The 14,884-nt window shown below is 43.4% G+C and overlaps 1 protein-coding gene across 1 annotated transcript in view; it reads left to right on the plus strand.

The window, feature by feature from the left end:
• TOP1 (DNA topoisomerase I) overlaps positions 1–14,884 on the plus strand; it is a 66,656-nt gene that overhangs the window by 38,741 nt on the left and 13,031 nt on the right. Inside the window, exons 4-9 of the mRNA XM_032126853.1 lie at positions 60–192; positions 728–780; positions 3,507–3,602; positions 6,561–6,636; positions 7,590–7,687; positions 12,036–12,151. Of these exons, the coding sequence (XP_031982744.1) occupies positions 60–192; positions 728–780; positions 3,507–3,602; positions 6,561–6,636; positions 7,590–7,687; positions 12,036–12,151 (572 nt within the window). The remainder of the gene's footprint in view (positions 1–59; positions 193–727; positions 781–3,506; positions 3,603–6,560; positions 6,637–7,589; positions 7,688–12,035; positions 12,152–14,884) is intronic.

The following is a 14,884-nucleotide window of genomic DNA, read 5'->3' on the forward strand; positions in this document are numbered from 1 at the left end:
ATTGTATTAGTCAAATCTCCTTGTGTTCCCCTCTGCAAACACACTCTCTTGTTTTGCAGTGAGCACAAAGATTCCTCGGAAAAGAAACACAAAGACAAGGAGAAAACCAAACACAAAGATGGCAGCTCAGAGAAACACAAAGACAAACACAAAGATAAAGACAAGGAGAAGAGAAAGGAAGAGAAGGTGGGTGTCTCCTCTGGGAGAGACAACAGGATGGGTCTGGCTTATACTACTGAATAGTACAAACTCGATGGGTTAGATGTAGCTTGTACTCAAGGTTTCTGTCAACCTGGAGAGAACTATCCCAATGCTAACCCAGACACCTTGTTTGTGGAGTGCTAGATATGAACCCATAAGGACTTCATCTGCAGGTGTGTGAATAGAAACAGTTCCACAGTGAGCTGTGTCCACTGGCTCCACATTTTTTCCCGTTACATTTCACTTTGCCAAGCTTGGGTTCAGAGACAAGGGAGAAGAATCTGTCATATCACATTCAGTCCATGCAAGAACAAACTATATACTTAATTCCAATCTGCTGAGGAAATTGGAGAGCCAAAAAGTACTGAATTGACTAAGACTTGCAGAAAATGTTGCCTCTCTGTCATGTAGGTCACTAAGGACTACAGGGGATGGAGATAGTCACAGTTCCTTCTGCAAGTTAAATACCCTGCGTTGTGTTGGAAAATGCTAATCAGCTCCTACTTTTTATGTTTTTCAGATGAAGTCATCTTCTGGTGATATAAAAATAAAGAAGGAAAAGGAAAATGGTTTCTCCAGGTAAGAAACCAGGTCTATGATCTGCAAAAAGCTGCCGTTTGACTTTTCATAGGTGCTCAGTGTTTGAATCCTCTCACTTGGTCTTGAGAAAAAATTGGGGCACTATTAAGCCCTTCAGAAGATACATTCTTCTCAGTTATGAGAATGGGTAGATCTGTGTACTCAGTAACTGGAGATGGGAGCTGTGGAATACCTGGTGTCTGCCTGCATACCCTGGGTTTGTCTAAGTATTAAGGAGCTGGATTCTCCTGAGGACAGACTGAACTATGGGAACATTGGTAGCTGGGTTTGAAAGAACCTCTGTTGTAAAATTGGGACTTGAACGTGCAGGCAGTCTGCTGGAGACAGGACCCAGCAAAGCCAGTCCAGATTGCCTCTGTGTGTCTGTCCTGTATGTGACTGCAGCCTGAAGCCTTTGCAGAGGAGCGACAAGAGTGACATGTAAAATCAGAAGTACCTTCAGGAAATGCATAGATGTCCTACTCTAGTACTAAATTCCTGCTAATAATAGAACCTCCTGGACTTGAGTGTTGTGTCAGTCATCGCTAAGTAGTCTTTTTAAACACCTAAAGTGAGCAATTGGTGGAAGAGTACTTTTTCTTAATAGTCAACCAAGATCTCTTGTGACTTGTTTACAGCCCAGCCATTGGTTATTTTTAAGGTGCTAAATCAAGTCCACTGACTTACTGAAGGTGTGTGGTATGGTGGATGCATGCATCCATATCTGTTAGTCAAGAACAGCACTCAGTTCATGAATTCATTTAGTTTATGAATCCACTTAAAAATCAAAACAAACAAAATCCTTCCAGTTTCATTACGTTCTGTGGATACAGAGAGGTTGGGAGAAGGCACCTGCCTGGCCCATGCCTTTTAGATATTCTGTGTTTGTTTTGAGTGTGCCCTTCTGACACGAGTTCTTACATCTGTTTCATTTCCCTGCTCCTATTTAAAAATACGAAAGAGGGAGTCAGGCTTGGCACAGGACAGAGGCGCCATCTCCAGGCCCTTTGGGGAATACTCAGGAAGAGAGCAGTGACATTTAGGTGTTTGTGGTGTAGCAGACAGTTAATAACTGTCTCTACCCTCTGCTGTTCAACACAGTTGTATGATGTGCTGATCTCACCAGGGATGTTGGATGTTCTCATATCAAGATAACTGAATCCTCCTTAGGTCCAAGAGTATTTTTTAATGAGTTTGAGAAAAGCCTGAAGGAGCCATCACAGTTGTGCCTTCTTCAGGGCCAAATGCTGGCTAAGAGTAAAGTAATTTTTTTTATTTTCCTGCTGAAATATTCTTTTACAAGTTCTGCAGAGAAAAATGTCCTTACTCAGATGGTTTTGATTTTTCCTTAAGACTTAGTACAATGAACAGTGTTAGAGTCTTGGAAACAATGCAAGTCAAGGTTCAGCTTGGTCGTACAGCTCCTTTCTTTTCACAGACTCACACTTTATTTCTTCCATTATAAAACATTGTGCAGTATTTCAGTGTTAAAATAGACAATGTTAAAATAGATAGAATTCCTAGGGACTTTACAAACAGTAGCTCTACATTTCTGCCTGAAAGGGAGAATAGGTTACCTTTTTTTCCATAGATGTTTTGCAGCTGTCTCTGTGCTGCACACTTGTGTCTTACTTAATTACAGGCGATGCAACAGAAATGGCTTTGTAGAGCAGCTTGTTTGTATCTCCCCTGAGCTGCATCTTCCAGCACTGCAGTGGCTTTAGAGCTGTGAGGGAGCAAACTGCTTGTTCTGCTTCACGGACACACTGCCAGCTAACATGAGACTCCCTAATGTCTCCTGCTGACTGTGGTCTACAAAGCTGAATGCTGCTTATTTTAGTTCTGACTCCATCTGATTGCAAAATCCGCATGTTGACTTGGAAACTGAGTCAGTTTGATATAGAAATTGCTGGTGGGACATGAATAAGGAAGCCCAAGATGGCACTAAGTGCTTCAAAATGTAATTTTGGACTCTTTGAGGCATCATTTTCTTTATGATGATCAGTGAAGTGTTTCTGTGAAATCTAGAAAGAATGAGTTTGTCTAACAGAATAGTCTCTCTTGCACTAATACTCTATTTTTTTTCTTATTGCTAATGTCTTGGGACAATATGGCTGAAAACATTGAGCCTAACTTTGTGGTCTGTTGAAAGGGACAGGATTGTTTGCTTCCTGCAGTTTGGATAGTGAAAAGAGACTGATCTGTTTAACTTTGCCAAATCTTTGTTTCCTTTTCTGGTTTTCACATGCCTCAATATTTAGTTGGCAAAATATTCCAGGGAATAGCTTTCAAATCTTTGTTTACTTGATAATCTTTTTCCCTCTTAGAAGCCTCAATAAGGGTATTGAGTTGGAACTAAACAACATCCTGCATTTGACTGCACACAGGCATTTCAGTTTTTAAGTGTATTTGAAAGTGCTGGAAGCTATAGTGGTTTTTACTCAAAACCTCAGGGAAACAAAATGAACTTTGAGCTGTTGACATTGAACTTGATGTTGCTTGAGAAATGACAAATGTGTAGACACTGAATAACTCTACTTACACTATCTGTGGATGTTCAGAAAATGGCACATCTCAAGTCTTTGGGGTCCTATGATGGGCAGCACATTTCGTGGAAGACATGCCCATTTTGCAGATGATTATTTCTTAAAACTTAGTTGTTGCTGGTTTCCAGGAAACTTCCTCTTTTTGAAAGTAGAACCATGTTTCTTTGCTTCTTTTTGTAGTCCACCACGTATTAAAGATGAACCAGATGATGATGGGTTTTATGCATCTCCTAAAGAGGACTCCAAACCCCTGAAGAGACCTCGAGAAGATGATGAGTAAGTGGCGTGGGTGCTGGTGACTTGGATGTTTGCCTTTGGTTTTAAAAAGAGAACTTTGAGGGAGCAGGTGGAATTTCAAGTGATCAGCACAGACTTCTTGAGATGGGTACTGGAGGTCTGAGACCAGACTCCTTACGCTGTTACAAGTTCTCTGAGCAGGGCAGGGATAGTATTTTTGCTGTGCAAGGCAAAATGCCATTACCTGCTTCTGCAGATGGTGCTGTGAAATGTTGCAGAACTAGTAAATAAAAAAGAAAAACCCCAGAAGGCAGGTAAAGACTGATGAAGATTGTAAAACAGAAATGTGAGCACGTGAGGTATTAACGTAGCTAAGTGGCTGCAGTGGTTTCTGTTGGGCAAGGAAATGACTGCACATGAGAACAGAAACGCACTGTCAGCCTGTTTGGAGGCAGGGGGAGGTTTGCCTGCACTGCCTGGCGTGGTTTGCCTGGAGTCTCAATTTGTCATAAGTTATGCTGAGGGTTGCTGTCTGAAAGAGAAGCACATGTGATGTTTGCCTGACACAGGAACCCACTGAAATACAAGCTCAGTTCCATCTCACTGTGTTCTGCCACTGTGTCCATCCAGCTCTTCAGGTAGTTTGTCCTTATTAGCAGTCAGGAGTTAATGGGTTGGAAGGGTTTCACCATGGTGGCACTCCATCCCTGTGTGTCTCAGTTTCCAAGAGACATGGGTGGGACATCTTTCCTTTTGTGTAATCACTTGCTGCCTTCTGGATGTATGATGTCTCATGTCTGCAACGGAAAGATTAGGAATTGGGGTATTTCTGTACGTTAAGGAGTGGTTTGTCTGTATAGAGCTCGAGGATAGGGACAATAAGGTTGAGTGCCTATGCATGAGCATCTAGGAGAAGGCTGGTAAAGCAGATATCCTGCTGGGACTCTGCTCCAGACCACCCAACCAGGATGAAGAGGTGGATGAACTGTGCTATAAGTGGCTGGCTGACGTTTCAGCATTGCCAGCCCTTGTTCTTGTGGGAGACTTTAACCTGCCGGTTATCTGCTGGAAACTCAACACAGCAGAGAGGAAGCAGACTGGGAGATTCCTGGAGTGTGTGCAAAAGAACTTTCTGTCTCAGCTGGTAAGGACAGCTGTGGCCTACCAGGAGTAGTAGCCTGCTGGACCTGCAGTTTACAAACAGAAGGGCAGGTAGGTGGGAGATGTGGTGGTCATGGGCACAGCCACCATGAAATGATGGAGTTTTCAGTATTTGGTGAAAGAGGGGCATCAACAAAACCTCTACCCTGGACTTCCTTCCAAAAGGCAGACTTTGGCCTATTCAGGGCACTGATTCAAAGTCCCTTGGGAAACAGCCCTTAAAAACAAAGGGGCCCAGGAAGGCTGGACATACTTTAAGACAGAAATCTTGAAGGCATGGGGAGCAGCCTGTCCCCATGTGCAAGAAGATGAGCCAGCAGGGAAGAAGACCAGCCTACCTGAGCAGGGAACTTTTACAGGAACTCAAAGAAAAAGAGAGTGTATCACCTTTGGAAAAAGGGGTAGGCCACTCCAGAAGTGCTTAAGGATCGCTTTAGGTCATGCAGAAAGAAAACAAGAGATTCAAAAGCTCAGTTAGAGCTTAATCTGGCCGCTTCTGTAAAGGATAATAAGTGTTTTTATAAATAAGTTAATAACGAAAGGAGGGCTGAGGAAAACCGTCATTCTTTATTGGATACCAGAGGGAATATGTTACCAAAGACAAGAAGACAACTGAGGTACTTATGGCTTTTTTGTATCAGTCTTCAACAGTAGGACTGGTTATCCTGAGGGCAGATGGGTCCCTGAGCTGATAGACAGGCATGGGGAGCAGAATGGACCCCCTGCAGCCCAGGAGGAAACAGTCAGTGATGTGTTGAGCCCCTTAGATGCTCACAGTTCTATGGGACTGGATGGGATTCATCCAAGTGTGCTGAGGAAGCAGTGGAAGAGCTCCACAGATTGGTCTCCCATCATTTATCCACTCCTGCCACGCCAGAGGTCTGGAGGTGCCAGTGTGACACCCATCCACAAGAAAAACCAGGAGGAGGATCCAAGGAACTTCAGGCCTGTCAGCCTGACCTCAGTGCCCAAGAAGGTCATGGAGCAGATCATCCTGAGTGCAGTCACACTCAGCCTGGAGAAAAGAAGGCTCAGGGGTGACCTTATCACTCTCTAGAACTCCCTGACAGGGGGGTGCAGCCAGGTGGGGGTCAGGCTCTGCTCCCAGGGAACAAGGGACAGGACAGGGGGACATGGTCTTAAGCTGCACCAGGGGGAGGTTTAGGTTGGACATTAGGAGGAATTTCTTCACTGAAAGGGTGATTAGACATTGGAATGGGCTGCCCAGGGAGGTGGTGGAGTCACTGTCCCTGGAGGTGTTTAAGGAAAGACTGGACGTGGCACTCGGTGTCCTGGTCTGGTTGACAAGGTGGTGTTGAGTCACAGGTTGGACTTGATAATCTCAGAGGTCTTTTCCAACCTCACTGGAAATGAGATTGTGTTTATGTAATTTTGCCAGTACTCAGTTTCGCTATTGTTTGAACTAGTGGGGGTTGCAGAAAGTGAGCCTTGTGGGCAAGGTCCCACACTGACGACTGGAAAAAGAGTTGGGATAGAATATGCCAGTAAGGTTTTACCCATTTATCCTATCCCATGTAATCACTGCGTGGCTACTAGTACTTTTGAATCAATTCTTCATCGAGGAAGATGTTTGCTTCAGCAGTGTGAAATTCGCCGAGAGGGATTGACAGTAACATCTTGTGGGTTTTGTAGGCTGTTGTGCTGGATTGGGATTATTGAGTCTTCTGAGGGAGCAGGGTATAAGTTATATTCTTTAGAAATTAAAAATGCCAGAAATACTGCAAGCTCATGCACACAAACTTTGTACATCTATGACTTCTCTTTATTTGTACTGGAAAATGGATCGCTTTCATCAGCAGGTCTTTTTGTTCTTAGTGCTGACTACAAACCCAAGAAAATCAAAACAGAAGACATCAAGAAAGCAAAGAAAAGGAAACAAGAGGAGGAAGAGGTAATGTGACAGACAAGTTTATGATCAAGAAAAGCCAGGCTATTTGGTGTGGAATTACGCAGAGCAGGGGGAACCTGATTTTGTCCGCAACAGAGCTGTGTGTGGCAGATCCCCCTATGGTGCAGATATTAACTTACCTGAACTACCATGTATAAAAAGTCTGGGAAACTTTCTTTCCTACCCTTAAAACAGTGGGTGGAGAAGATGCCTCCAGGACATGAACTTTCAGGCTGTTCCAGGCAATTCACAGTCCTTCTGTTAAGGAGCTGGCAGGGAGCAGGGGAGCCTTGCTCACAATGTGGTAATTGCACAGATGATGTGGCAGGGTTCGGAGGCAGGGGAGATGAAACAGAGATTGAGATGCTAGAGGGAAGCTTAAAGCATTTAGATGGAGCCTAGGTGGAAATTTCTTTGGAGAGGCACTTGGAAAAGGTTAGCCATAATTTGAACTACACTTCCCACGTAGCAAAGGAACCCTTGTGAGACACATGTTGCGGCACCTCCTGGCAGTAGGGTTAATTCTTCCCTTCAAAGGAAGTGTCTCTACACTGAGCATACACCAGTAGAATCCCAGAAGCCACCTGAGAGGGGTCGTTGTGCTCTGTAGCATTTGCCAGACCAGACACACCAGTGCAGGCCAGGGAGGAGGTTCTGTAACTCAGCAATTCCATTCCCATGGCCCAGACTTGCCCCTTACCAGGTGAGACAGAATAACTGGCTGCGTGCATTTAGCATGTCCCCAGTGTAAAGTAAAAGAATCCGGCTGAAAACTTAAGCGGGACCATCAGCAGACTTTGACTTAATGGGATGATCTAAGAGCACATTTATGCGGTGAAGCTACAGGAATTCAGTTCTTATATACCCCAAGAGAGAGTCTTTTAGTTTTAACACATCTTTTCAAGGGAGGGGGAAATACAGTAGCTTGTTCTAACAAATTCTTACTCATTTTGCAGGACAGCAAAGCAAAGAAAGTCAAGAGCAAAGATAAGAAAGTCCCTGAAGCGGACAAAAGAAAGAAGCCGAAAAAAGAAGAGGAGCAAAAATGGAAATGGTAACTATATATAGTCAGTGCTGTAGGCTCCCATCTGCACCTGGACTTGCCTGTACCTCCCATGCTGGCTGAATAAGCACATCTGGCTTTCTCTTCTGTTGATTCATGAGGATTTGTTCTGAATAATTGGCTTACTTTCTGGTAAGCTCTAAATAAATATCTCATTCACTGTGTTCATCCTCTGAAGTAGAAGTGATATCCCTAAAACAGGAAATAAGTGTTTTGTGGGGTTGTCTGTGGTTTTTTTTCCCTGTGTCACATAGAGGCTGCCTATAATGATCAGATACCAATATTCTTGTGCCCAGAAGCTGTTCTGTGCTGACATGCTTCAGAGCAGTATGAAAGCTTGTAGGCTTGGGGGTGTCAGCAGGAATATATTCATAGGTGCAGGTGGATTAAGGAATGTATTAATATGTGCAGATGTGTTAATCAGTATTCTAGTAGAATTTATCTGTTATATAGAGGTACAGCATGAGTGGGTGTCCAGCTTTTCATTCTAGCTGGGTGTCAGCTGTGCCTCTCAAAACTGCTCCTGCACTGGCACAAAAATGAAAGTTGATCAAGTGACCAGTTAAGCTCAGACTCTTCGACAAATGATTTCTGAAAATGAGTTTTAAATGAAAAACACTTTCTGTCGTGCCCAGGATCCTTAAGTAACATCACTGAAGTTGTACTTTTCACCCACTCTTAAATTTTTTTAGAACCTTTTTTAAGTAGGTCTGACCTTTGTGGTTCATTTGGAATACAGACCTGTGATGCATCAGTAGTGCTCTGTGTAAGAAACCTGCTGGATTTTTTTTTGTAACTTTCCATAGTAATTTAAGCTGTTATTTCTAGATTTGAAGGAGTTTGTGTGTTTGGAAGTTTTGGCCTTAGTACTTCCCTCATTTTAGTGCAATATGTACTTCTCAAAAGCATGTGTGTTTTCTGCCCTCCTGTAATGTATTTTTATGACCTTTCAGGGATGTTTCCATGAGCATTTTCTTTTTTCAGATCATTTGGCTGTAGAGTTGGGGAAAGTCTTTGCAATCTCTTCAATCCTTTCAGGTTCAATCCTTTACTCCTTTATTGACACTATTATTGATTCATCTTTAAAAAGAAAAAAATCTTCTGAAGTGTTTATAGTCTTACATGTTTCTCTTTGACTGTCACAGCTTCCTCAGAACATCAGCACTTGCAAATCTTTTTCTTACTTGAATACTCCCTTGAAACTTGGGTTTCCAGCCCCTCCCCAAACCTTCCCTTTTTCCTGAGCAATCCCCTTTTTTCTCAATCCCTTTGACAGCATATTTTTAATGCGCAGTAACATTAACAGACTACAGGGACATGAAGCAGTAGGAAGCTACAGAAGGTCCTTCTAAGCCTTAATGATCTGTTGTCTTTTTGGCTTTGTCTCAGCTCCCCTTGCTGGTTCTTTCTAGCTCAATATTCTGTTTTTGCAGCTCCCTTTTATTGTGGGCTGTATCCTTGAACAGCAGACCTTTACTGGAAAGCTGTGCTGTTCTCCCCTCACCTGCCTGGGCAGCACAGGCCCCTGTAGCTGTGTTAAGCTCTGCAGTTTGTGCTCACTGCTGAGGAAAACTGCCTTGGAAAGCATGTTTTGCAGGATTTGGCACTGGGTAGCTGCATCCTTCTGCTGATGTTCCTGTCATCCATCTGCAGCTTTGTATAGCGCGTCTTTGCTGGACAAGGTTTCATCTGCACTTCAGTTGTTTCTCTTAAGGGCATTTTATGTTCCATCTGAGTCAATTTTCTGAGTGTCTGATACCTTTTTGGCTGCTTCCTCAAGTGCTTGCTGCCTTGAGCATTTTCATCCTCACTTATGTGAATGTTTGATGCAGACATCCCCAAGGCACTGGCCTCATTCATCACCACGTGGAGCTCTTGCAGAGGTCATTTTCACGCCCTGTCAGTGTGTGAAGGATGTGATCCAGAAGTGCACCTTACGAGCACTTCTCCCATCTTGTGTTACAGCAAGTTCATTTCCTTGAAATAACATATCCCTGAGGTGTGTTCTGGTTTTTTCTTAAGAATCTTCTCTCTTTTCATTCCACTTAAAAGATCTTCCCCAACTTTTCTTTCCTGAGACAGCAAGTTTGATGTGGGATTTAATTAAGAAGCCTATATGACTGATGAGTTGTTGCTGAAATCAGTGAGGCAGCTTTCCTAATAGGCAGCATTCTCCTTGCTCCTACAAAATCATGTGTGGAGCGTTGCTTTAGAACCAGAAGCTGCCAAGGGCAGTGGTGCTGTAATGCTTTTTCTGTTTGAAACCAAATGAGGATGAAAAATGAGCTAAACTCAGGAGGCTCACTTTCACCTTTTGTCTTAATGCTTATGTATGATGTTTAGGAAGGTGGAGGAGGGATTGGGGATGGTTTGTGGTCTTTTTGTGGCGCACTTTCTGGTAGTTTTGAGCTTAGAAACTACCTCATGAATCCCAGGTTTCCTTGTAGCCTTCCCAGAAGGCACAGTGTCCTTCTGCTATCAATTTAAACTGCTGCATGTCTAGTACTGCTTTTACATGTGTCCTTTCTAAAAGAACAGGAGGGGATAGAGGTACAGAATTTCTCATCAAGTAAATACGAGACAAATAAATTTAAAATAAGAGAATGACAAACCTGTCCTGAAAAGTAGTAACTACTGTGAATGATGCCCTTATTTTGTTCTCACTGGAATAAAATTGCTCATTGTCAGAGAGGAGAAGCTTATTCTGGCAGAGAGGAGAGTGGTTTAGGTTTGTTTTGCTGAAAGGAGCTTCTGGGTGGAAGAACCTAGGCCTATGTTTGACAAAATATTTATATTTCTAGCTTCTAATTAATTAAAAAAAAACCCAAAACACAACAATCATTAGGAATGTAAATATTTGGAATCTTTGTCAATATTGCTTTCTTACCTCAACATGGTTTACTTAAGCCTTCTTCCCAGCCAGGGACTGAAGTCTGAATGCAGTTCTGCACTGATAGCTGGGGTTGGGTGCTTTCCTGTTAAAGCTGTTGCTTCTCATCAGAAGTAGTCAGGTCCAGTGGTGTGGTCAAAGGTGGTGCCTTTCAAACTCTAGCCAGCTGCTATGTTGCTGTTGTTCCTAAATTGTTGATGTACAGACACGAGTGAAACATTTTGAGTGTCTTCTAGCAGAAACTCTTATCTCTGTGCAGTGTTTCTCTTCCATGCAGTGCCTTTTATCTCAGTAAAGATGAAGCAATCTATCAGTGCATCACAGCTCCTGAGATGCAGGCAGTACGTGCACATTCTCCTCAGCTGCCGTGGCACCTGGAATGGGAATGCTGCTCCTTAGAGCTGACACCAGACAGAAGCTTAAACTCCTTTTTTTTATTGTCATGGCTGCTCAACGAAGTTGTCTGGGCAATTCAGAGACTGAGTGCTGTGACAGGTTAATGGTCTTCAGCTGATTGATGGCTGAGGTGAAATAGCCTTTCCCAGCAGGTAATCCTGTGCCAGCAGCATGTAGCAGTAATGTTGTGGTAATTATGAAAGGAGCTTGGAGGGGAGGAGTGTGGAATCAGTGACCTAGGCACTGGGAGCTGGGGGAAGGATCCTGGCCTGGCAGGACCCTTTTCTCTGCAGATGAATTGCTGACCCTCTTTGCTTGGAATGTGGCGTTGGTGGCGCCTGCCTTGCTGTGTTGTGATACCAAATGCATCACTTGCAAAGCATTTTTATAGAGCGTTTCTTATAGAGCCTCTTTAAGGCAAACATGCAGTTTTCTGGGCTGCTCTGGTTTTGTTCAAGTATGCTTTTCTTACCCAGAGAATTGGAATGAATTTAAAATGACAGAGCAGGTTTTAGTCTTTCTTGTCCAAGCAGGTTGGTTCTCATTTAGGTTGTAAATGAACATCTGTTTCTTTATCTCTGCCCTTAATGGCATATTGTCCACATCTGAAAGCAGCTGCATAATATACCACAATTGTTTGAGTTTGCTGAGCAGGCATCCTGGACCTGATGTTAGATCACAGCTGAAGCTAATTTAGCATGATCCTAGCTGGTTTACAGGGTCCAAGTCTTATTTTCTTAAGATCTAAGCAATTTCAGCTGTGTGATTTTGTGAAAAGAGGAGCATATGAGAGGTGAGGAATAGGATGGCATCAGGTAATCTGCAGCCCAAGGTGTTGTGTTCATGGACACAACTGGGCTTTTGGAGGGGAAAAAAAAAAAAAAGAGGAGAAAAGAAAGAATTAAATGGTGATAGTACATTAAGTATTTGTTGTTGGTCTGTACCCTACAAAGCAGTGATTTCTTGCTGGTTTAGCATACTCTCATACCCACACAGTAATAAAATGAAGATTGGGAGCTTAAAATTGTATTGGTTCATATTTCTCTCTTGAAGGTGGGAAGAAGAGCGCTACCCTGAAGGCATTAAATGGAAGTTCCTAGAGCACAAAGGTCCTGTATTTGCTCCACCATATGAACCTCTGCCTGAAAATGTCAAGTTTTATTATGATGGTGAGTTAATCTGTGTTTCTACTTGCTAGGAAGAGAAATAAACATCTCAGGCTATTGCGGTGTTCTTCTGGGGACTGAAGAGCTGAGGAGGTGGTTGTGTTTTAGTGGTTCACTTAAATCAGCTCCTCAGCAGCAAACTGAGGTCTGTGCAAGGAAAGGGATTTACCTGAGCCTGCTGAATTCTGCTCACTGAAGTGACACAGGGATAAACCTGTTCTCAGTCCCGTATGGTGGTGAATCTCTCAGGTTCCTTTGCAGAATGAGTGTCTGATGCCTCAGAGTAGCAGTGCCTGACCAGTGGAGTGTGTAATTGTAGCTGCCTCGTCACTGGTTACCTTTAGGCTTGCTCTTGTTTTCTTTAACCTCAAGAATTGCAGCTTCCATCATCTGTGTTGAAATTCATGATTGATAGGTGGTGTGAGCAAAATGAAAGACAATTGAATTTGGGTACAGATGGTTAGGATCTTGTAGGAACGGATGGGATGACCCTGGCCTCAAGGACACAGCCCTCTCATGTAAGTCATGGTCCCACTCCCTGACACCTGCGTGTGGTAGAACTAATTGGTGTGGGATTGAAATATCCTGGGCTGCCTGGTTGATTGAGGCTCACGTGAAAGGGATTATATGATGTGATGCCTGCTGGAGCCTGGATTTGATGACCCGTGTGTTTCCTTTTAGTCCTGTGATCATGTTAAATGAAGGATCAAATTAACCCAGGATTGAATTAGGTGGGAGGTATTTGAATGGATGAAAATGCAATGTTTGGTGATGGGGACATCTGCACATGGAACTCTTCCAGGAGCAACGTGCTGTTTTCATGTGACATGACACAGTGTTTTTAAATACTGAAGAATAGGTGGCATTACATTTTCAGCAGCAAAGTAGTGAAATAAATATGCTGTAGCATATTAAAGGCTATCTTCAAGCAAGTAGCACAGTGATCAAGGATGTCTGCAGCCTTCTTTCTTAGGGTTTGATAAGAACTTGATAAAAAGTTGGAAATTGTTTCCCTGTATTGAAAAATGCATGATCTCTCCTGTTGTCTAGAGAAGGGGAGGGGCAGATTGCACTGTAGCTATCCCTTGGTGCAGACAACAGTAAGCTCCTCATCTCTCCAGCCTTCTATTTCACAGAGCCTCTGCAGGGATTTGTGTAACCTCTGCCTCTGTCATCACAGAAATTCATCAATAAGCTCAACAGTCATGGGGTGGGCAAGGAGGGGGTCTGGCAAATAAAGACATCCCATAAGTCTTCCTTGAGAAACTAGGCAAAAAATCAGATGTTTGATTTATACAGCAGCTGCTGAGAGCCTCTGTCTGTGCTCACAAGGCGTTGTCTCATTTCGAGATTATCCCAGGGTGATTTGTAGAGCCCAGTAATGAGGCTGTGGCTGGCCAGCGGCCGGCTCGCACCGGAGGAATCTGTCCCCGGCCTGGGGATTCACTGCCCGCTTTTATCTCATGTAACAGCTGCTGGGGCTCTTGGAAGTGCCTGTGATACCTGCTCAGGGAAGGAGCTTGAAATGCCAAAGCCATCCTTTTTCAGTGCCTGTGGGTTAACCAGTCAGTGCTCATAGTCCAGTGGTGGCTCAAACTTGCACATTTTTCTGTAGGTGGGGCAAGGTAAGAGTGTAGGTGGTGGCAGCTGCAGTGGTGGCCATGAGGGCTCTTATGCTCTTTATGTCCCCTGGTTGCTGTCTGGTTTTCATTTTTTAAATCAGGTAACTAATACCATGCCTCTGGAATAAATCCTTTCTTTACCAGCTCTGTCACTTGGGAGCCTTTTCAAACCTTCGTGAAAAAAAAGGATATTGTGTCCAACGAAATATATTCTAAAGTGGTTAGATAAAGATGACTGAGCCTTCAGCTAGCTGGGAAAAATATCAGACATTTTAGCCCCATAACATGTTACTAACTCGATAGCCTCTGTCAAGCTAAAATTGCAGCCTGGAAAAACAGTCCCTTGCTGTCTCTCCCTTCCCCCATTTCCTGTTATAAGCAAACAAATGCTGTATTTTAGGTTACAGCTTAAAAATTGGCAGAGTTACTATTGTTTTTATTTAATTGTGGAATATTCTCAGATCATTGGGAGGACCTTTTGCTAAGTCCTGTTTTACGAGGGTTTATAGATCTTAAGTCTTTATAGCTGACTCCCATGCTTTAATTTTAGAGATGATGCAACTTTTGAAAATATGTAGTAAATCCAAAGCGTGGTATTTTTTTTTTCCAAGAGCACAGATTGAACAGTTTCTAGTGTTCACTTTTGTGCAGTAAAATGGTTGTTAGAAATCCCCAGGTATTGACTGTCTGCCAACCATTGGAACTTTAAATATTTCTTGCAACTAGATGGAGATGTGAGCTGCATGCAGAATCCTTCAGAGGGATCACTGGCACCCCACGTTTCATCAGGAATGCAATCAGGACCAAAAAGTGCTCGATAGGAATGTTAGATGTCGAATCCACAGCCTCCACGCTGCAGCAGCCTCTATTCCCTTGTGTTTCAGTCTTCCCTTGCAGCAATTCCACTTTGTGCTGCAGTCATGCAGAGAAGCTGGAATGTGACCCCTCCATTCACTGACAGCTCAGTCTTTCTTAAAAACAACTGGCTTTTGAGCCTGCTTTGGAGATGCAGGAGTGCATTCCCACAGCAGAGGGAACAATTAGCAGAACCCTGACACGTTTCCCTGCAATGGAGGAGAGTTGAATATTTGGCATCTCTTCCCAGCCTATTTGT

Source organism: Corvus moneduloides, chromosome 17 (genome assembly GCF_009650955.1).
Source record: "Corvus moneduloides isolate bCorMon1 chromosome 17, bCorMon1.pri, whole genome shotgun sequence".
Lineage (NCBI taxonomy): Eukaryota > Metazoa > Chordata > Aves > Passeriformes > Corvidae > Corvus > Corvus moneduloides.